A 26723-nucleotide genomic window follows, 5' to 3' on the forward strand; every position below is an offset into this window, starting at 1 on the left:
CCAGCCTCCAGAATTCTAACTAACAAATATATCTGAGTTAGAAGCCAGCCAGTTTGTGACTCTTTTGTTAGTGACCCTGACACGTGACTACTTCCCATGCAGGTATCCTTGATGCTTGTCTGTCTTCTCTCTCTTGCTTTTGTTCTTTCTTTCTTACTTTTTCTTTCTTTCTTTCCTTTTTTGTACCTTAAACTATTAATTGCACTAATTTCTCCATTCCTATTCTTTCCCATTCGGCCCTCCCCATTCTCATTCAAATTCACAGCCTCTTTTCTAATTGTTATTTCATGTATATATGCTTATGTAAAATATATACATTCCTAAATATAACCTGTTCAGTCTATATCATGTTACTTGGATGTATGTTTTCAGGATTGATAGTCTGGCATTGGACCACCAATTGGTGTGTTCTTCCCTGAGGAAACCATCTGCACTGCTCTCAGCTTTCTTCCGTTGCCTCTATCAGGCTGAGCCCTTGTGGGCTTTTCCCCACTCCCTTTGCCATGTCCATTGGTATTGTCCTTGTTCAGCTCATGTTTGAGCAGTCACACTGATGAGACTTTATGGGAGTGGCTTCTGATATTACTAAGAGACACAATCGCTGATGCTTGTCTTTCACATTCAGAGAATTGGCATATTCTGGTTATAGATCTCAGCATCATTGCTAACACCTTTCCTAGCTTCAACTATTACATTATTTCTAAAGAGTTTATTCCTTCAATAAGATATTCCTTATTGAACAACCACTAACAGGAAAATCACTTGTTTCTGTTACTGTTCTAGATACTGAGGCACACACAAATTGCCTTTATACTTTTTACAACAGGAATATCTTTAACCTATATTGAATCATGATGGGCACATTGTTCCAGGATATAAATGTCAGGGCACTTAATAGAAAAATAATGAGAAAATAATTCCAATTATTAGGTGAGGAAGTATTTCCCCAATTTTATTAAGAAATATATCCAATAACATATTTCAATTATTTCAAATTGGGTATTTATATTATAAATCAGCGATATATACTAATAACAGTGAAGTGATTCCTCCAAATTGACTTCACATTTTGAACATCGCAACCAGAAGATATGCACAGATTTAAATTTATACTTTCTCCATTAATATTATAACTAATAAGTGTTCATGCTTGAAACCACACTATATAATAGAATTCTGTTGGTATTTTTTAACTGCTCAGTAACTTTTGGGGTGCATTAAATCTCTGGTGGAAAGTTTTGTGTAATGCATCATCCTTCTAGAAAGCAATAGCATTTCATTCCCAATTATGATAACAAAAATGTCTCAAGACAATGCAATAGATCACAAAAGTGACTGGGAGGTCGAGATTCAGAGCCCTTACTGCTCTTGCAGAGGACTCTTGCAGGCATGGCCCCAGTGGGGACAAAAAGACTTGGTTCCTGCCACAGAGACAGGGCTAGAGGAAATGGGCGTAAGGCTTGTTTGTATCATAATGCACACATTTTGCATTCTTATAAGGAATATCCTCCCTGTTAATGTTAATGACTCATGATAATCTGAGACAGCAGGAGTCCAGGAAGCAAAGGCGTGGCTAGTATTTTAGCAGATCGGTAAACACTTGAACCTTCAGGACAGCCCTTAAGACTGTGGAAAAGAACTATAAAAACATGAGTTTAAAAATATATAATTTCTCAGTATGAAAAAAAAGGATGCAATATGAATTATGAAAGGCTTCCTGAATCTAAAGAAACAAAGGCAGCTGCAGTAATGAGCCAGCTTTTCAGAAAGATAGAAAGGCAGGCAGATTCCTTAGTTCAAGGTTAGCCTGGGACACAGTAAGGTTAGGCCCAGGTTAGAAATGGTAATTTCAGGACCAGGTCCCACCGAGCTAGTTTAACACCTGTGTTTAACAGAAGCAGGCAGATCTCTCTGTTTGCAATTTTGAAAGAAAATGTGTGAAAGAAAAATCTCCTAAGAATTAAGGGGCTGGGGGACACAGTATGCTGATTCATAGGATAATCAAAAGGGAACCTAGAGTAAATGATTGGATTGATATGGAAAATAAAAGACTAGATTTATGGTATGCAATCCAGAAATTTTTTAGAATAGCAAGGGAGAACTGTCTCACGCAAAACACACACATACACACACACACACACACACACAGATGCGGAGTGGGGACTGGGGGTGGTGAGTACTGATTGGAGATCTCCAGAGAGAGCAGATCATAGAGAAAGCAAGCTGGAAAGCTGTATCCAGCAGAGCATAGGTCACCAGTTTGAACCCACAAGATTTGACTTGGATTTGTCCCCCCCCCCCCCACACACACCCCTTTCTCAGAACCCCTCTCCAAGCTGAGGCTCCTCCTTGGCAGAGTACTAGGGCTTGGTTCTAAGCGCCCACATGGGGACTCTCATAAAGCTCTGTAACTTCAGTTTCAGGGAGCTATGATGACTCTTCTGACCTTCCAGGCTTCCTGTATTCACATGGTTCATATAGATCCACCGACATTCATGCACACACACATAATATTAAATACTTTTAAATTAAAAGACTAATATCAAAGCACTGTGGTCTTGGACTGGTGAGATGACTCAGCAAGTTTTTGCAGCCAAGAGTGGCTATCTGAATTCCTAATAGCCATGAACCCACATTGTAGAGGGAGAAAACTGACTTCTGAAGATCGTCCTCTGACCTCTACCTCAACCCCATTAACACCCCTGGGTGTGTGTGTGTGTGTGTGTGTATACATGTACCCGAGCATATATATAAATGAAATATAAATGAAAAATTATTTAAACCACTGTGGTCTTTAATTGTACTAGATACATTTGTAATAACGGCAATCACACTGGAAATTACATTGTTCTTATTTAAAATAATGATCAAGAACTTTGGCTTGCAGTTTACCATCCATTAGCTAGAAGCATCCTGTATGTGGAAAAAAGTACATTAATTACTTACTGATCTTTTCCAATCCCCGAGTTTATCTCATGTGTCTCCAAAATGTTTTATTTTTGCAAAAGTTATCAAATTCTTGAAGACTCTCTTAATATCTAGACGTTTTAACTGCAAAAACTCCAGACAACTGAGTATGATGTGTCATGTCTCTAAATCCTCACTTCACTCACAGGAGAGAGGCTGAGGCAGAAAGATCACCAACTTCCTAAATTCAGAGCTGTTAAACAAAATATAAACTAATTTTAAGCAAAGAGTCCCCTCAAGCAACTTGTATTGCATAAAACAACCTTGTTTGTTCACACTGATAAAATGCCAATAGATTTTGGTTTTGTTTTAAAATCGATCCCATACCTTGTCTAGTATTAAACCGATCTCTGAAGCACAAAGACAGGGCCTTGAAGACAAAACACACACACACACACACAGACACACACACACACACACACAGAGGTTAGTAATTATTCGCTTCGTTTACAACTCTGCCTCAGCAGCACAAATGAACCATACAATTCTGGTCTCCAGTCGCTCCAGACTCTTCAGGGGAAACTTCATTTGAGCCTTTGCTGACATAACCTTGTATGGATTTGGGAGATGCTTGATGGGCAAGTTAAATCAAATTCCTGCCAAAGGAAACATGGGATGTTCTTCTCTATCAAGTCAGATTTCTCAGTCATTTTGTGTAAGCTTTTGCAGGCTAACATCCTAAAATTTGTATTCTGTAGTAGTCTGTAAAAATCACCACCACGCTGAAGAATTCTTCCAAAGTCTGAACTCCTGTATCACAAAGCACAAAACGTTAACCTTACCAGTATTCTTCCAGAAGCGATTCTTCAAGCTACCATCAAAGACATACTCTGGAAAGTGATTCAGAATCTAGTACAGATAACTCTGATTGTTTCAGTAGTTTATCTTTACATACCCGCTACTAGTTACTATGATTTTCCTGCTTGACCTCTAAAATCAACGCAGTGAAAGTATACTTAACAGCGACCAGGAATTATCTAGCTATCCATCAGACCAACAATCTCAGGAGTGCTAAAAGTTAAAAAAAGTATTATAACTGAACAAATTTTGAAGTTACTACTTAAGATCCCAGACCTTCTAAAACTTAAACCCACGCGCTGTAGGCCACGATATATCCGCAGTCTGGTGTCAGAATGAGGTAACTAGACAGCACGGGCGCTGCACCTGACGGCCCGGCTCCCTAGGGTCATCGCCACAGCAACGCGTCCTGGCCGCAAGGCAGGCCAGGGCCCAGCCGGTGAAGCAAGCGTGGGGGAACCCGGCTCCTCGGGGACCTGCCGGGCGGCGCCGATGAGGAAGGACCTCATCCTGCCAGTGCTCACTCAGCGAAACTGTGAAAAGCCTCCGCAGAGACGACGCCAGTCCTGCAGCGGCATTCCGGCCCCTAACCGCTTCCCCACTGTCTGCCCACAAGCCCCGCCGCGGTACAAAGCGCGCGACCGGGAGATCCCGCCAGTCAAAAGAACAAGCGCGCGCCCGCACCATATAAGGCCCGGAGCCGGCGGCCCGGCCCCGCCCCCAGGACCTGGCCCGGCCCCACTCCAGCCCCGCCCCCAGGCTTCGGTCCAACCCCCTCCCGCTCCTGGGATGGGCCGCTCTGCTCCCGCAACACACTTCCCTCCGCCCTCTACCTTCTGATGACCTTTCCACAGAGGCCTCCAGCACGCCTGTGTAGCCCGACAGTCACACCAGAGTAACCGTTACTGAAGGTCTCCGGTGGCGGAGCTGGCGAGCTCCGCCCTCCGGGGCGCGCCCTCCACCCACCCTCTCCACCGCCTCCCCCGCGAGCTCGCGCTGACGCGTCCCGGGGACGCGCTCGCCCCGCCCCCGGCCCCGCCCCTCGCTCTCGGGCGTGCCCGCGCGTGGGGCCCCGCCGCATCCTCTCCTCCCCCTCTTCACACGGCGTCTTCTCGAGTGTGAGGCGTGCGGACTTCTCAGTCGCCCCCGCGCGCGCTGCTCGCCCGGGACCAGCGGGCACAGCTCAAGCGTCCCGGGCGGGAGTGCGCGTGCGCGCGGCCGCGGATCCCGCGCTCCCTCCCTCCCCCCTCCCCTCTGCGCCTCTATAACTTGGCGGGCAAGGAGGCGGCGCCCGCGGAGTCGGAGGGCGGGGAGCTCGGAGGAGGGCGCCGGGAGTTGTGGAGACAGCCGATCGGGAAGTCGCCGCGCTTGGCCGGCGCAGCCCGTTCTCGGGCTTCTTGGCTGCCGCCCTCCGTCTGCTCTGCGCCGCGGGCCTCGGCGCCGTGGGGCGGCCCGGGGTGCGCTCGCCCGCCCCGACCCCGGCCGCTGCCGCGCGCGGGCGGGATGTGGCGCCTGGTGCCCCTGAAGCTGGGCCGCCTGTCCCGTGCACTGAAGCTGGCGGCGCTCGGCAGCCTGTTGGTGCTGATGCTGCTGCACTCGCCGTCGCTGCTCGCCTCCTGGCAGCGCAACGAGCTCGCCGATCGGCGCTTCCTGCAGCTCAATAAGTGCCCGGCGTGCTTCGGCACGAGCTGGTGCCGCCGATTCCTCAACGGCCAGGTGGGCTTCGAGACGTGGGGCCGCCTGCGCCTGCTGGACTTCCTCAACGTGAAGAACGTGTACTTCGCGCAGTACGGCGAGCCCCGCGAGGGCGGCCGCCGGCGCGTGGTGCTCAAGCGCCTGGGTTCGCAGCGCGAGCTGGCGCAGCTCGACCAGAGCATCTGCAAGCGGGCCACCGGCCGGCCGCGCTGCGACCTGCTCCAGGCCATGCCCCGCACCGAGTTCGCGCGTCTCAACGGCGACGTGCGGCTGCTCACGCCGGAGGCGGTGGAGGGTTGGTCGGACCTGGTGCACTGCCCCTCGCAGCGCCTGCTGGACCGCCTGGTACGCCGCTACGCCGAGACCAAGGACTCGGGCAGTTTCCTGCTGCGCAACCTCAAGGACTCGGAGCGCATGCAGCTGCTGCTCACCCTGGCCTTCAACCCCGAGCCGCTGGTGCTACAGGTAGGCGCGGGCGCGGGGCTCTTCGACGCCAGAGGGAGTGCGTCCCCAACTCTCCCCAAATGCCTCTTCGCGAGTTTCCTTCCGCCCTCTCGCTTGTCCCAGTCCGGATGCCAGTGCCAGTGAGATCGCGAGCCCTTGTACCCCTTTCTGAGGGCTGGGGCACCGCGGGTACACTTCCCTTTGCTATCCCATCTGGCTAGCCTAACTTTCCCAAGTCTGTCTTTGTTTTATTTCTTAGATCATCTCCCTGTTAGTCAGCTAGTTCTGGGGCCAGGTGGGAAAGATGAGATCAGAGAGTGGGGTGGTGGTATGTGAAGGGAGCTAAATCGTGACTCGTGCATTGCGTGGAATTAGAAGCTGGGAAATGGGGAAAAGTGTTGGATTTGGGCTGGGAAGGCTAAAGGCCAAGGCGGACTTTTGCATCCTGATCCTGTGACCTGCCTTAGTCGTATGGTAATCCGGTTAAGAAAGGAATTAAGTTTTTTTTTTTTTTTTTTTTTTTTTTTTAGGTCGGAGCTAGGATCAAAAAAGTTCTGGCCTCTAGCCCAACTGACTTATTTGCTCTCTTTTGACTTAATTTCGAAAATAAACGTGCCTTTTAGAATGGAATAGAATCGTTTTACTGGTGGCGGCCGAAGAAAAAAGATAAGAGGGAAAAAAAAAATCCGGTTTATCTTTGGAGCAACTTGTGTTTCTACCCACCCACCCCCAGCCCTTCTGGCTAAAGTGCTGTGCCCTTGGGCAGAGATTGTCCCGTAGAGGTGTTTGTCTCTTGACTGCAAGAAAAGTTACCAGTTCTAAACGTCAAGTGCTAGGGAAAGTGATTTTAAATTAACCACAAGTAATTGATTGTATAGTTCACGCCCTTTCTCCGCTAAGAATGTCACTAATGGCTAGAGGGTTTGGACCTTGTTTCTGTTGTAGATTAAACTATGAATAGGAATGTACTCTATTTATGGCTTTTTTTTCTTTTCAAGTTTTCTGCGTCTTAGTCAAGAGAAATCAGCCTTGCTTAGTTCAGCCAAGCATTCTTAACATGAATATTTGATCAGATGAAGTTCTATTGTGAGCCTTAGCAAAATTTCAAGTTGCTGTTAAGATATATGTGATGGTTTAATTTTAAAGTTCCGATGGTTTATTACTGTTTTATCTCTGATCAGTGTAAAATTCAGTTAATCTAGCTTGGAGGATTATTTTATTCATTAGTTTCCAGATTAGTGAGTCTCTAAAGGTTGAGTCCTTAAGTATTATTCCCAGCCCCCAGCCACCACCCCTCCAAGCTGTATTTATATCAGCAAAGTTGGTCCCCGGGCAGCACATAACAGTGCAGTTGACTGTAGTCTGTAGTCAAAATCTCTGGGGTCCCAAAATTTAGTACTGAACTTAAGGTATATACAGTTTTTACATTTAAAATACTGAGTACCTATTGAATGATTTTTATAGGGTTGATTCTAGGTATATTAGGAACAATTAATATTATGATTAAACATTGTGTTTGCTTCTTTAAACACATAGGCTTTCTGAACTTGAGAAACTTTGGTATGTAGTTTCCACACCACAAAGCCATCTCTTACTGGGAGCTTTTGTGTCTCGACACTCTTGGCAGTTTCAGCCTGTTGTGCAGTTGAGATAGTCAAATGTGTTTGTGACTTTATATTTTTCTCACTTTATTTGAAGCCTAATGCCAAAATTGCTCTGGGTGGATGATTACACTGAGTACAGGATAAATGTATGTGAGAAAATGTCTAAGACTGTGGCATTCATAAATTGCATCTTTAGTTTAGACAGCATAGCTCCCAGGGGTGGTACTGATACTTCATTATGCTACATAATCGTTAAAGACACACTTTGGAGTTTTTACTACCAGTGGAACAGTGCTTTTTTTTCAACCTGACGAGGCGGAGCTTAACCTAAGATCCTCTTGGAGTAGCTGCTTCCCTTACAGAAACACTTGATCTTTAGTAGTGAGTTTGAAAGTATATGTGGTGTGATTGAGAATCAGTTGAAAATATACCCACATTTGTGGTCAAGAATACTGTTTTATATGGTAAATCAGATCATCATGTACATTACGTGTTAGCTGTGCAAACTGCATATTTAGTACTACAGTTTCTAGAAAGCCAGCAGCTGTCTTGGTACTAATAGTACCATTTGCTTCTTTACTTCAACTTCATATAGTTTTACTGTAACAGCTTCATATAGTTTTAAAGTGTTTTTAAGGAACTAGTGCTTTACAACTTAAAGCTGGACTCACCTCTCACTTTTTTCCAGGAGAGGGAGCCACCTAATGAATTTTTGGATGCTGGATGATGACAAACTAGATTTTTAAATTTTCTATTGTCTAAAATTTTAGGGGAAAAAAAAAACCTTTGAACTTGCATTAGCAAACTATTCTTCACAAAAGTGACATAGTAATGATGCTTTTAAGTCATTTATCTAATGACTCTGAGAATCCCCTTTTGTTTAAGGTATTAGTGAAACAAATGAAAATACAGATCAGTTTAATTCATTCGCTCTTAGATTTTAGGAAACAGTGAAAAATGAAGTCCCTGTTATGGCCTGAACAGGGAAGTGGAAGATGTTGTCTGTAAGACACACACACACACACACACACACACACACACACACACACACCTGTGTTAAACTCTACTTGTGCTGTCACTGTTCCAATGTGAAGCTGAAAGTCAGTCCTTTCTGTTGCTTGATGGTCTTACAGGTTATGGGGCGCGGCCATGTCTGGCTTCTAGGAAAGCTGTTCTGCAATGGACAAGACAGTTCTCAGGATCTTTATCATGTCAGAAACCTTATTTCTTTACGGTTCTACTCATTCTCATACCTAGCAGGCCCTCATCCTGTGGAGGGAGGAGTACCCACAGTGGCTTTTGTTGGTTCTTGTGTGTGTGTGTGTGTGTGATAACAATCTTGGGTCATTAAAAGGGGAAGTAGAATATTGGGAGGTAACTTCTCTGCTGGTGTTGGTTCTTGCTACCTGTTCTTGCACATGGGATGAGGTCAGGGTGGGGAGTATCTGAATCTCAGCCACTGTGACTGACCTAGGAGCACCAACAAGTTGAGAAAGCCCTTGGTTGTTTTAGGGAGAAGAGCCAAGAATTTGTTTAACTATGTTTTATTGGTAGAACTATGTTTGCCTTACATTTTCTGAATCATGGATTTAATGGGACTTAATTTTTATAGTATTCAATTATCATGGTTCAAGCTGTGGCTTTTAAGCTTTCCTTTTACTTGTGAAAAGCAAAATATTATGGATGGGGAGTTGTGTGTAGGGTTTGGTGCGTGGTTAACAGAGAGTAAATGCTAGCACACGGAAAGAAGGGGGACTGTAATCACCTAGTACACTTGGTCAGCTTCCGGAAACACAGAGTGTGGCTGCTGACAGGCTAAACTGAACCTCAGCCATACTGAGCTCATCCCCTCTGACAGACCCAATGGAAGTCTGCAGAGAGCGCTGAGTAGTGCTTTTGCCCTCTCAGCAGCCTGAGTTCAGGACGATGTACTTCTTGGTGCCTTGTTAAAAAGAACTTTCTGAAATAGACAAAGAGGATTATGACCATTGAGGTGAATGTTGGGATAAGTTGACAAACACTTTTTTAATGGAGTAACTTTCTTTTCTCCTAAATAGGCCTCTTGAATTAGTTCCTTTGATTCTGCCCTATTGGGGGGCTCTCAAATTCTTGATTTGAGAAACCTGTTTTTTTTTATTGCTATTGTTTGTTTTCTAAGTTTAGCTTTAACTAATGGATTTAATTAATCTCTTCTAAAAGAGGACTGGACTGGGGTGCTAGGTCTCTGCTAGGGTGTGAATTTGAGGCCAGATCAAACAATCTTTCAAGCTTTTCTTATATCTAAATTTTACGCATATGTACTCAGATTTCAAAACTAAAGTCCTGTTAAGGAAGAGAAAAATAATGAGCCAAGCATCTTGTTTAGCAGTAGTTTCCAGAATGGGTGTTTTCTCCTTGGAAGGTTTAGACGGCGGGCTGTGGCTCCTTCATTTTCTCCCTCTGGCAGCTGATTTAATAACTGCATTCCTGTGTTTAGGCTTCAAAACACATTAGAGGTTGGTGCGTGGTTTTCTCTTGGTGTTCAGCATTCTCTGCCTACTTCAGCCTCCAGTGCTAGGGCTGCAGCTGTGCATCCCACACCCTGCAGGGCAGAGGAGAACACTTTTTAATCTTAAATTCATAAACGCTGTGTGAGTGTGTGTGTGTGTGTTTATATTTGAGGTTTCATTAACATGTTTAACACTTGACTAAACCTCATGAAAATACAAATGAACATAACAAAACCAGTTTTGTATACCTCGGGTCCAAAAATGAAGGGGCATTTTATTTATTTATTTGTTTGTTTGTTTGTTTAGGAAAACCAATAAACAGACATCCTTAAGGAAGCATGCTTCCATATTTCCACTGGCTGGGGTATGGGGGGGAGGGGCTAGTCTGCCTTACAGTTGGTCCTTACACTTGTTGCTGGAAATAGTGATCTTTTTGTCTTAGTTGCTGGTTATTCTGTTTCCTGTGGGCTGGACTTGGGTAGCGAGTTAGTTGTCCAGAAGATTGTAAGATTGGTTTTTGTTCAACCTTTTTTTTTTTTTTTTTTTTTACCTTGTGGCTGCTTTGGCCTGTATCTGTCATTGATTGCTACTGAGTTTTCCCAGACTGCTGACATTTATCCCTGTCCCTTCCACTCATCTATGTAGTAAACTGATAATGGACTTCAGGATGTAAAGACTTGCATTTCTTATAGGTACAGTGATTTTTTTTTTTAAACTATTGTGAAATGAGTCTACCGTGGGGGTAATTATCCATCCTAATTATGAACCCTGTAAAGTTTTAGTGTTAGCCAGGAACTGTTGATCTTCCTGTCCTACTTCCCAAGTGCTAGGGTTATAGGCATGTGTTACCAAGCCTGGCCTTTGGAAAGTTATAAGGGGGGGGGGTATTCATTTGAAATGTAAATGAATATGATGAACAAAAAAGGAAAAAAATATATATTAAAATCATTTATCCAACATATAATTTTCAAAGAAGTTATCTGTGAAATACTAAAGAGCTTATTAGACTTGCAGTCAAAATAATTGAATTTTGTATGTTCTTCAAATTGTCTTGTAAGACATTTGCACAAAGAAGTTAGGGAGAATACCCTTGGCCACAAGTATAGCTTAGTGTATAGGACACTTCCCCCCCCCCCCCACACACACCAGTTTATTATAACATTAGATGTTCCCTTGGTTCCAAACACAACCCTTCTTAAGGACAGTAAAACATCTGCCTACAGCAGTGTCTATACAATGAAAGTTTATTATACACATTAGATGTCTCATTGAGGGATTGAATATTGAAGGGGAGAGATTTTGCCAGTTTGGTGATGTAAAAGTGAAGTCTTTGCTCAAATTGTGCCCATTATAGTCTGTAATAACATGATGTTATTCGATGACATGTGGGCAAATCACTCAAATGTTTCAGCCCTGATGTTTAATTAATAGAATGAGGATATTAGTGCTTACCAAACAGGATTGCTTTAATGATTAAAGGAGATCGAACATACTCAAGTAATATGTGTAAAAGATTTGTAATTTATAAGCATGAAATCTTTCCAATATATTCTTTGAAAACTTTAGTTTTCAAACAGCTATAGTAGTTGAAAGATTATTTACCTTTAGTGTATTATACTGATATATATGCCTGAATACATTGGATTTACCCTGGCAGATATTCAGATATTCATATGCCACCTTCCTTATACACACACACACACACACACACATATCCTACATAGCTGTTACTTCAGGTTCTGGTTTACTAGGGACAATCATTTAAAGGGGGGTTAGACATTTGTCCCATATGAGGTAAGTGGAGTATCATAAATACAAAACAAATTCTTTTTCTTGGTAAACCATTAGTTACAATTTTATTCATTACATTGACATCACTGAATGATAGAGGTGACATCAGAGTCTTGATGCCGTTGCTGAATACTGCCAGCCACTGTTGTATACACCTTTGGATTACAGCGGAGGTGACAGTGGGATACAGTTTGCATGGCTTCAGCTTTGAGATTGGGCAGCACACAAAAAAAAACCTAATTTTGAATTTTAACATTTGATGAAGAAGACAAGGAAGCTCCCTGGTGGTAAAAATTCAGGGAGGGTCTCTGGTGGAAGGCTTGTTGCATGGGCCTAGGGAAGGCTAGTTGAGCGTAAGATAGAGGGTACTCAGATTGGGTGAGCTCAGTTTATTTTCAAAGCAGTGGAGAATTAAAAGTAGTTTTGGAAAATGAATTTAAGGAAAGTAGCTCCAAAGACTTGTTGGGTTAAAGCTGTAAAAAGAAGTAAAAGAAATCTTAGAGTCTACTCTTAGACTTTATCGTAAGAAGGCACACAGAAGAAATGGGCAGGGGAAATTGGGTTTCATTTCATCTTAAATTTAAGACAATGAGAATACTAATCTCTGTAAACCAGCGCCTGGCATTTATGTAATGATGGAAGACACTGCTGTTCGCAGATGTTTTACTGTCCTTAATTAAGAAGGGCTGTGTTTGGAACCAAGGTAACCAGTACTGTGTTGACTGAAGAAAATAAGATCACATTCTTAGGTTATCGGGTCCTAAGAATGTGCTCTTATTTCTTTTAATGTTTTTTTAATTGGTAGCAAATGTTTGTACTTAAACATTCAAGTTAGAAATGTGGGTAACAGTTGCTGTTTGTAGAGTAGGTAAGAAAGGATCTGTTGAGATTAGTACATTTTTGCATAAAGCTTTGCCAAGTGAGTTTTGGCAGAGTGTGTGTGTGTGTGTGTGTGTGTGTGTGTGTGTGTGTAAAAGCTGTTCTACAAGATGACTTATTTCTGTTTAATTTAGGTAGGTTTTTGTTAGTATATGTGACATTGGTTTTCAATTTTGCATACAGCCATTTGACAGGATGTTCAGTTAACACAACCTTGCTATTTTCAGAGCATTGGTTAATGGTGGAACTTGAGGCAGGTGGAAAATGACATTCAAAAGATGATTTCATGATAAATGAGGCATATCCTGAGACTTAAAATAACTTGAGTTTTTAGGTGTTTGCTATATTTGTGATAAATTTTTAGCCATTACTTTCCAATTTAATTAAGAAGCTAAGATCTCATAGAAATTCTAGTAAAGAATTTCTAGTAAAGAATAGTAACTATTAAATTTTCCTAGTAACTTTACTGTATTCCCCCTCTAGACAGTTCACAAAACTGTGAGCACATTAGTCTGTCACCAGCACAGCACAGTTGACTAATCTGTATGAACAGCTGTTACAACATGTATTGCCACACTGGGATTTCATTCAGATATGGGCTTTTAAAATAATTCTACTATTGAAATTAAGCCTTTAAACATTTCTGTACTCCTTATAACACTTGGCTTTCTTCAAATTTTCCCAAGTTCGAAGTTTGTATATTTTTGTGCAGAAATGCTAGTTAGAGGAAAACTGATGGACATTTTAGGTTGTATATTTTGTTAAGTGATAGGCTTTTGAAGTTAGTTTATTAGGAATCTTCTTTTAAAAAAAAACATAAATGGTAACACATTTCTCATGTGTTTATTTGATATTTTCTCATGAATTGAAGTTATATACTTTTCAATAGAATGCTAGTATTCTGTGAAAAATATTTGGTTACTTAAATTTTTGTATATAAAACTAATATTGCTTACATAGGAGTAAAAGACAATAGAGTACTAGTGTTTATAAGTTGACTTTATTTTAATCTGTTAGTCATATGTCATTTATAGGGAACTAGTAAGTCCTTTGAGATCTGTTTTCCTCTGTAAAACTGGAATGATTTTTATACCATTGTTTTCGTTAGGCAGGGTTTTTGAAAAGCCTATGCACTCTGATTTTAATGAACTTTCTAAAGATCTGCTTCTCCAAATCTACATATTCATCCAAAATGTGCTTATTTTCCTGAAGAACCACTAAATCTATTCATTGTTCTCTAGGAGTTTTAATTCCTAGTGGGTTGTACAAGTTTGTTAGCTGTTATCCTAAAAAAATAAAATAAAATGTGATGGTTATAAAAATGTATAATGTATTCATAATAATGCAAAACTTTTAAAATGTGATAATGCATACAAAACAAATTCCAAATGCTTCATTAACTGATTACTACCAAAAATCAAAAACAAAATCATTGTGTTTAATAGAAAGAAAGACGGATTCAAATATGTTGAGTTGGTTATGTGGATTATAAACCATTATAATTGTGGATTATTAGCACAGTGTTAATTGCATAAAGCCCAGAAGTAATGAAAGGCAAAGTCAGACCAGCTATAGTTCTTTTGCAATAGTCAAGATAGATTCAAAGAAGGCTACTATCAGTTTTCAATCCAGTGTTCCACTATTTAAGAATTTTCTCTGATTTTATAAAGGCAAGTACATAACCTGTGCTGTTAACATACAGCAGCATTCTTCAAGCAGATATTATGATACAGAATGGTGTAGGGCTATTCCCCTCCATGTTCTCTATTTAAGCCAACCCGAAGTGTGTTTATTAGACTGACTGACTGTAGATGTGATAAGAATATCCCAGGTGTGCTAACATATGAAATCGTATTCTTAGTGAAACCAAACCGTGAAACTGCTGTAGCACATGAGAGATGTAGTTTGGCTGAGAGTTTGGAGGGGGCTGGGTCGGTGGGGATTATGTTCAGGTAATGAGATGTAGAGATTGAGGTGGGCATTTGAGTCCTTGCTTTATAATTTCAAACCCAGTATTCTTATATACACTGTAATACTTTCCTTTTAGTGTAGAAATTCTCTTCAGACTATCTTATAGAAAGTGTAACAACTGAGTTAGTCTTTTCCCTTAATCTTTATGTGTAAATCATGTATGAGCTCCATGTTTTTTGCCTCCTGTTTGGTTTTGGTTTTGTATAATAGAAGATGGCCTTTGTAAATTTCCGGTTTTTAGATAGTGTCAGTGCGCCTATGGTTTTATTGTCCAAGAATAAACAAAATGCTGACATGTGATAATCTGTATTGTATTTCAAGACCAAAACATTTTATTTCTCAGGTTAATACTGAAGGCATGTATAATATTTAGATCCTAGCAGTTTAATCACGCTTAGATTAACTATTTTAACTCATCTCTCTGTGTCTTTGTGGACCCCAGTCATTTCCATGTGGACCCCAGGGCTCATACATAATGTGTAAGTGTTCTGTCACTCTGCCACATGCTTCCTACTTTATGTAGTTTACATTAATACTCTAGAGTTGTCTTTGTGTTGTCACTAATTTAATTTTTAAAGTACATTAATGGAAAAGCAAATATATAGTTTTACAACTGTCTTGTACCTTTATGCAGTCTTCACTTTTATAACATTCATAGTCTATATTTTGTACATGCAATAATTCACAAACATTTATATAAAAAGTTGAGAGGCCACGCTACATCTGCCCTTGGTACTATTCTAAGTCTGAAAATTCATCTTCGTTTGGGAAGCACTTGCACATTTTTCAATTGTAAATAGTAAATAATTAAAATAATTGCATATTTCAGATGAAATGGGACTCTCTGGTTTCAGATAATTTGAATATCAGATTTTTGTTTTAAGTAAGGAAATCTAGGCCTCCATAATAAACTTTTTAATCTCAGCTACTGTGATTTATATCCATAGGAGTTTGCTATTTAGAAAAAAACAAGAAACAAAACAAAACAAAACAAAAAAAAGTCTCATTTTCTATATTACTTGATATTTAACAAATCCAAAATCTAATGAATTCAAATGTCTTTCAAATTCTGCTTGGCTATGGTAATTTGGTTGTAAGCCAGGGTTGTTTTAAACTTGGCTTCCAACCCCCGAGCCGTTTTTTTGTTTTTTAATTTTTTTTTAACTACAGCACATTTAATAAAGATCAGTTCTCATTAATGAAGAGTGCTTTGATTATACAATGAAATAGTACTGTCTTATAAGCAAATGGTGTGACTTCAGTGATTAAAGCTCTTCTAAAGGAGTAGGTAGCAAGCTACATGAAAGAATTGTCCCTTAAAATGAGGCATGTCAGTTAAAAATCATGAGCAGTCACAATGCTAATATAAAAGTTGTTCAATATGGCATTTGTTCATATATTTTACCCTCCTCTATGAGGGCGCGGTTAATGAAGTGTACATTTGACTGTTGCTTGCCAGTTGGAAAGGCTCCAAAAACAAGGAGGCATTTGTACCTGTGCAGATGTTGGCAGGGATCCCTTTTCTCTTGTTGTCAAAGACCATTTTATTTTCACAAAGATGCTTGTGTCTGTTCTACAATATGGCGCGTGAATAATACACTGTATGGAGGTGGTTTTGTTTTACTTTTTACATGATAAAATAATGTAATTCCACATACTTATTAAACTTTTAGTGTTCCATTTTTGTGTCAGGATCTTTATGCATTCACACTTCTTATAAATAGGCAAGTCTGCTGTAGCCATTTGTCTAACAAAAATGTCAAGGTCATGAGATATTTTAAATTGAGAGGAAAGTTGAAACAGCGTGTGGTTTGTGAACAGTGTCTGCACTGCACATTTCTCCTGAGTGATCTGTCACTTTTCTCAGTGACCAAGAGAAAGAAAAATATTGTTAAGGATTAAAAGACACATTTACCTCTAATTCCTAAGGACTAAGTAGCTGTTGTCTCTGCCCTCAGAGTGAATCCATTAATTTACTATATTTAAGATCCATGATATCTTTTCATATAATTATTGTATTTTGTCATAGAATACTTAAAAGTAAAAGTTGTATATGCAAAGTATGGTTGTTGTATATATTTAGACTTAAATGGGGTGCAAAGTGAGAATGTAGTTTTAAAGAAGAAAGGCCATACCTCTGGCTCTTCAAGTGTATGTAGGTTATCCAGAGTTTGACAATAGAAGTTGGTTCTCTGGGAGCTTTTAAGGTTGTACTTGCTGTCTTCTTGGTTTTACCCCTCTCCTTTAATGCTGGTTTAAGCATCATTTCATTTTTTTTTTTCCAGCTAAGAACAAGACTGACACAAACCTGGCCTTGTATAACCTTACACATGAAACTAATAATTAACTCTTAACCATCTTTTGTCTTTCTCCAGTATTCACTTTGGTTGCAGCATAATTAGTGGTAGGAAGTATCTTTGCTGGGGCCAGGGAGGCTGCTCCTTTGTAAGGCCTGGTATGCACAGGGCCTTAATTTGGATTCCCAGCATGGGATCATGGGCAGATCTAGGTGATAATTCAGTTAAAAATGACTTGTTTATGGTTTTAAAGACACTACTTTTGATTTAGAACTAGAATCTTCCTTGTAGTTAAAAAGTTCATTAGAAAACTTCAATAATGTGAAAAGAAATAATTTTGAGATGTTGAAACAAGACTAACCCAAGTCCATGGGTGGTCGGAATGGAAGCCATGTTGAGACTAGTGTATTCTTTCCCAGGCCTGGATATTGTTAAACATCCAGTAATCCTTCCCAGCATTGTCCTGACTGCTTCTGGATTGGTTAGAGCCTCTAGAAGTGTACAGACTTTAGTATAGTTACTAACACCATTGGATTTATTCAGTGTCTGTTCTAAAATAAAAGCCTGTAGCTAAACAAAGTCTCTGTAGTTCATCTTTATGGCCTACATTAGCAAGGTGCTTAACCAGGTAAATAACTACTGGTTGGTGTATTTTTCAGGACTATTCATTCAAAGGAAACCATTGATTGCTTATATATGTATAAAAAAATCAAAAAGATAGAGAAAAGTATAAATGATTTTAGAATTGATAACAAAGACAGTGTCTCTTGCCTTGTATTGGTAAATTTGTTTCTGAGATATTGAAAAGTAGTACTTGTCACAGATTTCAAATACAAAGTTTTTCACATGCTTTCAGGTCTATGGTAATGGTTGAGTGAGGAGGGAAGGTGAGGTTTATACTGGTGAACTGTACCTGGTAGGAATCCCCACTGACAGCATCTGGGGAGAGACACCTAAGGTAACTTCATCAGACTGTATTATAATATTGAGATAATTCTTTTGTAGAGTTTTCCGTCTGATGAAGGTTGGCCATTTGCAAAATATCTCGGAGCCTGTGGAAGGATGGTGGCTGTAAACTATGTTGGAGAAGAACTGTGGAGTTATTTCAATGCACCGTGGGAGAAAAGAGTTGACCTTGCTTGGCAGCTAATGGAGATAGCAGAGCAGCTTACAAACAATGACTTTGAGTTTGCACTCTACCTCCTGGATGTCAGCTTTGACAACTTTGCAGTTGGTCCAAGAGATGGGAAGGTAATCATTGTGGATGCTGAGAATGTTTTAGTTGCTGACAAAAGATTAATTAGACAAAGTAAGTATATAATTTTCTATTTTATCTTTTAAATGTTCTATTTGTAATAAAATCACAATCTTTTTAAGATGACAACCTTAGATCTTTTTTAAAAATTTTGTATGACCAGGATCATTCTTTATATATCTTCTTTATATCTAGTAAAATATCTGTGTTTAAATGAATACAGCCCACCCATTCCTTGTGTATGCATGGAGTCTGTGGAAGTATGTGTATGTGTATACATCTTTTGCCATACTGTGTTCTGTAGTATAGGACACAGATTGATAAACTGGGTCACAACATTAGAAAGGGTTATATAACCAAATGTGGGGGCTGTGGAAAAATTTGATAATAGTCAAAGAATTCTAAATTGTGCAACTAACAAAAATTAATTCATAATCAAGTAAATAAAGAATCTGAGATATTTATGCAAGTGATTGCTTGTGTTGTATCATGTAACTTCACTGCAGCCTAGATTTTGAACTGTGTGCTGTGCAAAGCACAGAGCTCACTGTCACCCCATACACCATCAGTCACTGCTGCCTGGATCACCTTGACACAGATTGGAGGCTGCTGGGTCTCATGAATTGCAAACAATTTATATAAGCTATAGAAATGTTGGACCATAAAAAACTATATTTTCTTACAATCATTCCTTGGCATGTAAATTTCAAATAAGTGGGTTTTTAGATTGTATTATGTCAGGATATTTGATATTAAAAATTCCTATTTTAGTTGCTGGCTTAAGTTTTCAGTTAAAAAAATCAATTTTTGTTTGGGATTAGAACAGACTGACTAGTAATTTCTGAAATGGCTCTAAAGAGAATTCTGCTAGTTTCTGGTAGGTACCTGTACACAGGAGCATTCTCAGCACTGACCATTACAAATTCAAACTATTGAACTCTGAAAAAAATGATTCTTTGTTTTGCAGTATTAGTTACTCAACTGAGAGTTAATTTTTGCATAAAGTTAATACACATTCATCTCCTTGGTATGAATTTTTCCTTTCTTTAATAAACGATGCAACCATATATCAAATAATTGTTTTAAAATTGTTTTATGGTTTCTTGTCAAATATTTGATTTATATTCCTATGTATTCAGAATTGAAGAAGCGTTTCTTTAGCAGAAGGAGGCTGTGCATGGAAAAAGTTGAGACGCCCTTGTTTAATTTAATGCAAAAGGAAGTTCATGCTGTTGCAAAGTGTAGCTGCTCTTGTGGAGGGTTCATTTCTCTGCAGGGTTTTTAAGGGGTGTTCTATTCTCTCCTGGGGTCTCCATTGTGGTGGTTTTATCTCATTTTAACTTGGGTAATTTCTAGCACTGCAGATCTGACTTTAGTTTAACAGTAATGAGTATATCTTCATCCAGACTTTGCAGTCTATTTATTTGTGAGCTCTCTGCATGATTGGTAGGCAAAGTGTCGGAAATGTTTTGAAATTCAAATGCTGTAGGAACTTCAAAGTGTCAAGGATAAGTAAGCTATATTGTGCAGTAATTTGGCTAACAAAAGCAATGTTAGGGAAACCAGCTCTCATTCTCAACCCTCAAGCAGGTAACCCAGGAGTATCACAAGTTTTAAACCAGTTTAGGGTATATACTGAGTTAGAAGCCAGTTAGGGCTATGCACTAAGACCTTTCTTTACCCAAGAATTGTTGCTCCTTGGTGAGAATCTTACTTTAGCTGTCTCAGCCCTGGACATAAGGGATAAGAGCAGTTTTAGGTTACCTATAAGCATTTCCAAGTTGTGGTGCCTGGTCCATGTGGCTGGATAGTCACTGTAGAGTATAGTCACTGCATTCTCTATGATCATTGCAATCCTGCCCAGGGCTTATTTTTTCTTAACACCATGTTCAGATTCTGTGCTCACCAAACACGTTTCTGATTTCTTGACTTGTCATAGATCCTCCCACAGGGAGGGTACTACTTGAGGGTCCTGCTCCCTTCTTCCTTTCTGTGGCTATTGTAGGGTTATATGTCATGCTTTCCATTTGAAAAGTTGTAGCTTACTTTCTCTTAGTTAACGCCAACAGTTTTCCCTTGCTTAAATGGTTCTGATGACCTCTCTTAAATGGTTCTGATGACCTCTCATTGTTCTGGTGGAATCCAGATTTCTTACAGGGTACGGTGTGTGGTGTGTGTGACTTGGTCTTATTTTGCTTTCTTTTCAGTATCTGTCTATCCATTATCCTTGATGTCTCAGGAATAATGGTCTTTTGTTTTCCTGGAAGACTCTTTTGCTTCTGGGCTTTTCTGAGTGCAGAAGGGACTCATCTGTTTTGTGTGCACTAGCTACCTGCTCTTAAAGCCTGGACTCCACCAAGCACTTGTATGCTTTTGGATTTTCAATATGGGTGTTACTCTTCTGAATTTAAACTTAGAACTTCAAATCTAATTCTGTTCACATATATAACAGGCCTACCTGAATGTCTTATTTTATATTATAAAATATTCACTCCATTATGTGACTATTTCCTGCCTTGCCATCCAGTCAGAACCTTAAACTTTGTTTTTGTTTCAAATGTTTCTTTGATTTGGTTTTTCTTTCTAGACCTACTTTAATTGCTGAGGTAACTTTTTAAAAAGTTCTGTTTATTTGTGTGTCTGTGGGTATATGTATATGGATGTGGGTATGCCATGGTATATGCATGGAGCCAGAGGATAACTTTGGAGAATCTTGTGTCACCTTCCATCGTGTGGGTCATCAGGTTCAGCTTTATCTGCTAAGCCATCTCAGGGGCCTGCCATGATCATCCTTCCCCTTCCTGGCTTTAACCCAAAGTTACCTTTCTGAGCAGTAAATGCCCAGGCAAGTGACACCTTGCTTTGTTGTGATGTTTTATTTTGTTTTGTTTTAGATTCATCTGTGCCTATTTCTTGGTATGTGTCTCATACTCTGCTGTTTCCTCAGCTGGGTGGACTAGTGTCCCCATGTGCATCCCATTGTGCAATGTCTTATGGGCGGCCATGCTGTTTTCTCTTATTTCTTGACCTGCTATCTTTTTTTTTTTTTTTTTTTACCTGCTATCTTTTAAGATCTAAGATAAGGTGTTTTTATGTAACCGCCTGACACGCTAGGCAGAAATCTAGATCTAGATCATTCCATTATGTGATACTCTATGATCCTAAGTTAGAGGAAATTCTAGATGAACCTGAAAAATTGGACCTTATTTGATCCTTCTACCTGAGATCCTGCTAAATGATTTTATGAATTAGTATATTGAAATACTTAATTCTTACCATTATATTTTATACATAAGGGTAGAGAACAAAGGTCTATTAATTAACAGAATGCTTTATCTGAGAACCATAGGAAGTTGTTTTTCAAATAAACATTTCTGATTTTTCTTTCACAGATAAGCCTGAGAATTGGGACGTGTGGTATGAGAGCAAGTTCGATGACTGTGACAAGGAAGCTTGCTTATCATTTTCAAAGGAAATTCTCTGTGCTCGAGTCACTGTGGACCACAATTACTATGCTGTTTGTCAGAACCTCTTATCTAGACATGCCACCTGGCGTGGCACCTCTGGAGGACTCCTTCACGATCCACCAAGTGAAATTGCCAAAGATGGTCGACTAGAGGCCTTGCTGGATGAGTGCACCAACCCCAAGAAACGTTATGGCCGGTTCCAGGCTGCAAAAGAACTGCGTGGCTATCTAGCACAGTTGAGTCACAATGTGAGGTAGTCGGCAGCGATCTTTTCCATTTCTTTGCTGAAATAGCACTGGCAAAACTAAACCACCAAAAAACTGCCTAGAATAAACAAAGTGTGGACGTATGGCATCGGAGGATGATGAACTTTTTCTGATAGATCTTACATTAACACCCATCAAAATAAGACATTACTGCACATCAAAGTTCTCATGATGCTTCTGCAAGTCTGTTCTTCACTTTGGAGATTGAGTTACCATTGACTGCTTTTCCCGTTCCCATACCCGAGTGGATGATATTGTTAAGCTATTGGAAAGGAGTCTGATAGTTACATGGCTTGTGTATCAAAGGGTACTTGGTACTTAGATTGCATTTCTATCATGATTTTGTGAATCTCTTGCATTTACTTTGAATGTCAAGCTAGATTGGCCTGTTTTATAGGCCACATTTTCCTTCTGATGTGTAAAATCATCTTCCATTTTTTAAAAGTTTTACACACCCGGGTTATTATAGGTATTCATTTAAATTTTAATATAAGTAGTTTTCATTCAGTGCTATGCGGTACATACTTAACTGTTAGGGCAGGACTCCCAGGTTTACTGTTTTTACAGAGATCTTAGTATTTCATCATGTAAATAATTTACCTCTCCCCAACCTTCTATGCTTTACCGTTGCATGATAAGATCATTTCAGGTTATTTAAGAGTTAAATCCCTCAATGCCAGTAATTATAGGTGTACACTGAACATGATGTTCAGCATATGCTACAAAACGTCACTGCATCATAAAAGGCTTCAAGAATAATACACTAGCTGTCTATACTTCGATAACTTTGACTGAAGAAACAATAAAAGTCAATGTTTCTAAATGCTAACTAGTCCAAGATAGTAATGCATATGCCAAAGAAATATTAGACACATTCCTATGTTTAGAACTGAAAATAGAATTGGTCACCTTCTTATCCCACTTCAGTATTTTAGCTGTCACTCGTAAATTAAGATCTACCTGTCCCTTTAATGCTGACAGTTGAGCTACTACTTATAAAAAAAATGTATATCATAAAGACCTACCTTTTATTCATTGGTAGTTTCTCCAAAATGAACATGGTAATCATTGTTGGAATTCAATTAGGCATCAGAACCTTTTGCTTACTGATACACTAATAATTTTTACTGTAAAGCTTGTCTGCCCATTGTGATCTATCTTCTTTACCCAGTTGCTAAATATCAGAACATCAAATTTAAATATGTGAGTAGAAAAATTAACAACTGTGTAAAAATTTTGTCTACTTAAAAATTGTTCTTTGTAAAAGTTGGCTCTCACTTAGCACAAGTAATATTTTTCTGTTTGAAGTAGTTTCTTTTGTTTTCAGTAAAGTTTGGGGTAGTGGGTTCTGGACTGACTTACTGAAATCAGAAAGTGATTAAAACATGCACAACCAAAGCCAAGTTTGTCCTTCTCATTCATTTAGCAACTATTTATTGATTCTCAAGCCCATGCCAGGTGCATTTGTAGCTGCTATCTACCATCTGAACATGATGTGGTCAAGTAACTTTATCAGATATATTAGCATTGATACTTCTTAAGTTGAAATGTCATTATTTAGAATGACACTTTCATGTTATTTGATTATTATGATGGAAATTCTCTTTGTACCATCTTAAATTAGTTTGTTAATCCAAAGTGGAGGAAGACAGCAATAAAGTTAATCCAAGTTTAAAACTGGGAAGATATAGGGTAAGGGATCTATTATAAAACAGATTGCATTGTGTTTCTTCTTAAACATCAGTATAGTGCATAGCTCTCAATGAAACACTGAAGATCTTGCTAGGCTAACTTTTTACAAATTCAAAAAACTTTTGAAGGAGGAGGAAAAATCATTCAAATCTGTTGTGTCCTTAGAGCTACATTAAAGTACAGAATTTCAAAACAGAACACCATTATATTTTCCACCTATTCATAACATGGAGGCTGGAATTCACAGGAGAGTGAGCCTTCTGTGGTTTCACAAACAGCATCATATTTTTGGTGCATGACTGTGGTTGTGATTACAGAATGAGAAGTAAAGAAGCCCTCGAGGCAGTGATGGCTACTTCAGGTATAACTACCATTAGAGATGATGTGGAATTTCTTTTATCTTTGGAGAAGTTTGAGAAGAGAGTAAAAGAATTAGGAATTTAAAATTACAGGGAAAAATATGTATGTGAAAAGCAATAAATATTTTGTTCTCTTTGCTATCAAGATGTTCACACTCAGATATTTATTATACAGCAGCAATTTATATTTTTAATCATTGCCCATTAATAGACGCAGTAAAATATTTTTGAATCAAACATTTGGGGTTTGTATGTGCATTTAAATTGTCTTTTGTACTGTACGTTACTGTTTCATTTGAGTATTTTATCAGAACTGTCTCCCTGTGCCTTTATAATATAAAGTTGTTTCTGCAACTTTTAATGATCTTAATAAAGAATACTTTAAGAACCATACTTTGTCTACTCTGTCTTCAAGTATGCAAGTTTTTCTTGAGCCAAAAAGCAAAACAGCCAGCAAATAAATAAATAAATAGATAGATAGATAGATAGATAGATAGATACATACATACATACATACATACATACATACATAAATAAAATAGATATTTCACTTTTGTTACAGTTTTTGGAAATTGTCTCAGTTGGATGGAAACTGGGTTTAAGGAATGTCTTATTTTTCTGTGATAGTGACTTTTTAAATTTACTACTAAGAACTGAAAAAAAGAGCTTAGAAAAATTCAAATATGCATAAGAGAATTACATGATGTTCATAGCTATTACAGTAACTTCCAAAGTTACCAAGCATGTTTTAGCTTCATCAAAATCTGCTTGCCTAAGCTTTCTTTAGCAAATTCAGGAGTAAGCATTAGGTGTGTTCTCTTCCAACAAAACTACAGTGTAACCAATCAAAAATAAATAGTAACAGCCAATGCAGAAAGTTTTTCATAAACCCTCCAATTTCAAGAATTCTGAACCACGGGCTGATTAGATGGAGCAACTTCATGACCGAGCAGGATGCTAACCACAGTGGACTGAAACATGTTCAGTATGTAAATCTCTGTATTCAAGTGATACTGAAAACAGCAACCCAAGTAGCACATCAGTTATGCCACCTTTGAGAGGATATTAAAAGACTTGCTGGGAAAACTAGTAGATAGCATAAAAAGCACCGTATTTTTCCACTTTATCTCTGGAAAACTCAAATGATACCAGGAAGTGTTTTGCAGAACACTTAGAATTCTAATTAATAAATACAGGAGCATTAGCACAAGGTTGCAATTCACCTACCAATTGTAAGTAGTAGTCACACTGAAGCTATTCATTGAAAAGCTGATAGACATATGGATCAGGATGGCATCCTGCAGTCTAGCCTCATGATGTGGTCATCTGGGCTAGAAGTACCCAGTACCACCTACAAAATGTCTTGCCACATGCCAGTAATATCGCTACACCCGTAATTGATTAGTGGAAAGTACACAGAAGAGGAAATTTCTTAAAGCATAGCATTAGCTATAGTCAAGATTCAGATTCTGAGTCTCACACATGGTTTTCTTCCATAAGCTGCAGGAAAAAGAAACAGCACCAGAAGAAATTTAAGTGAAAGAAACATCTCTGCAGGTTGAGAAAATTCCCTTTCTTTAAAAATTGGAAATTTGAATAAGTGGATGACGTGAATAGCCTCATCAACTTCACTTTCCCACTCGAACACTTCGAGGAGGTCAAAAATACCCATTATGGTAATTTATGCTAAGCAAGCTGTAAATTACTAATATATAGTGTTAAACTGTCAGTCCAAGATTTAAACAAGAATATTTTCCTTTTATAAGATTACTTACCTAGGTTACAAAAATAGGTAGTGGAAGAGCTGGACCCAGTTTTCTGGCTGACCTGAACATGATTGGCCTGAACATTTTTTTCCCTATTTTTCCATGCTCTGTAATTTTAAGAAGCATGTAGCAGAATGTGAATTCATTATAAAAGGACAAATTTTTGTGCATCTTCCCAATTATGAATTTGGGGAAGGGAACATTGAATAGGACAAGTAGGGGGAGAAGGGTCCCAAAGGTAACAAAGTCGAGGGAAGGTGAAGGGAGAAGACCATAGAGCTGTCAGTTCTGAAAGAATGGGTGGGGCTTTGTTCCCTTTGACCTCCAAACCTGAGCTTCTCAGATTTCTAGGTAGGTCTGTGCTCAAGCATTTGCCAGAAGAAATTCTCTAGAATTTCTTTCCTTTCATATGGTGCAACTATAGGCCATATCTTGACAACAGTCTAAACCGTATAGACTTAAGATTAAGTCTGCCGTTTAGGGAACACATTGCAAATTCTTCATAGTCAATTAGTCTTAGGTTTGTGCTATTTAAGCTCTTTGTGCATCTTATGATTGAAAAGGGAACAAAACCAATGGCAACTGCAGGGTCACTACGGAGTGTGCTCATTTCTTTGTATCCAAAGGCACTGCTATTAGGTGCAGTTTCTTATAACATGCCTTTACCCATATTTCTAGGGCTTTTTCCTTATTTTAAAATTGTATTTTATGGATTTTATGAATGGTTTGCTTACATGTGCCTAGGGGTCTGGCATGCATACCAGAAAGAGGGGTTATATTCCCTGGAACTGGTGTCAAATGGTTGTGAGCTACTGGCAACTGAACTTGGGCCTTCTGCAGAGCAACAAGTGCTCTTATCTACAAACCATCTCTCCAACTCCCTCCATATATCGTCTGGTATTGTAACCAGGTGATTATACTCAGACTCCTTTGGATTTGGGTTATCTTTCCATTTGCAAAGAATGACTTAGTAATCATGGGTG

At 39.3% G+C, this 26723-nt stretch overlaps 1 protein-coding gene across 1 annotated transcript; it reads left to right on the forward strand.

Annotated features, from left to right (window-relative positions):
• The first annotated feature begins 5138 nt into the window (after positions 1–5138).
• Positions 5139–24355, forward strand: Dipk2a (divergent protein kinase domain 2A). The gene is made up of 3 exons (XM_052187643.1): positions 5139–5925; positions 17941–18244; positions 21583–24355. Exons 1-3 carry the CDS (start codon positions 5269–5271, stop codon positions 21912–21914), a joined length of 1293 nt encoding a protein of 430 aa, XP_052043603.1. The 5' UTR covers positions 5139–5268; the 3' UTR covers positions 21915–24355.
• Positions 24356–26723: the final 2368 nt, after the last annotated feature.

Source organism: Apodemus sylvaticus, chromosome 7 (assembly GCF_947179515.1).
Source record: "Apodemus sylvaticus chromosome 7, mApoSyl1.1, whole genome shotgun sequence".
NCBI lineage: Eukaryota > Metazoa > Chordata > Mammalia > Rodentia > Muridae > Apodemus > Apodemus sylvaticus.

Bases quoted from the DNA above. Each gene is read 5' to 3' on its own strand.
- Dipk2a (XM_052187643.1), top strand. From the start codon at position 5,269: ATGTGGCGCCTGGTGCCCCTGAAGCTGGGCCGCCTGTCCCGTGCACTG. The intron at 5,926-17,940 runs GTAGGCGCGGGC...ATTCTTTTGTAG, and splicing joins CCGAGCCGCTGGTGCTACAG to AGTTTTCCGTCTGATGAAGG. The intron at 18,245-21,582 runs GTAAGTATATAA...TTTCTTTCACAG, and splicing joins CAAAAGATTAATTAGACAAA to ATAAGCCTGAGAATTGGGAC.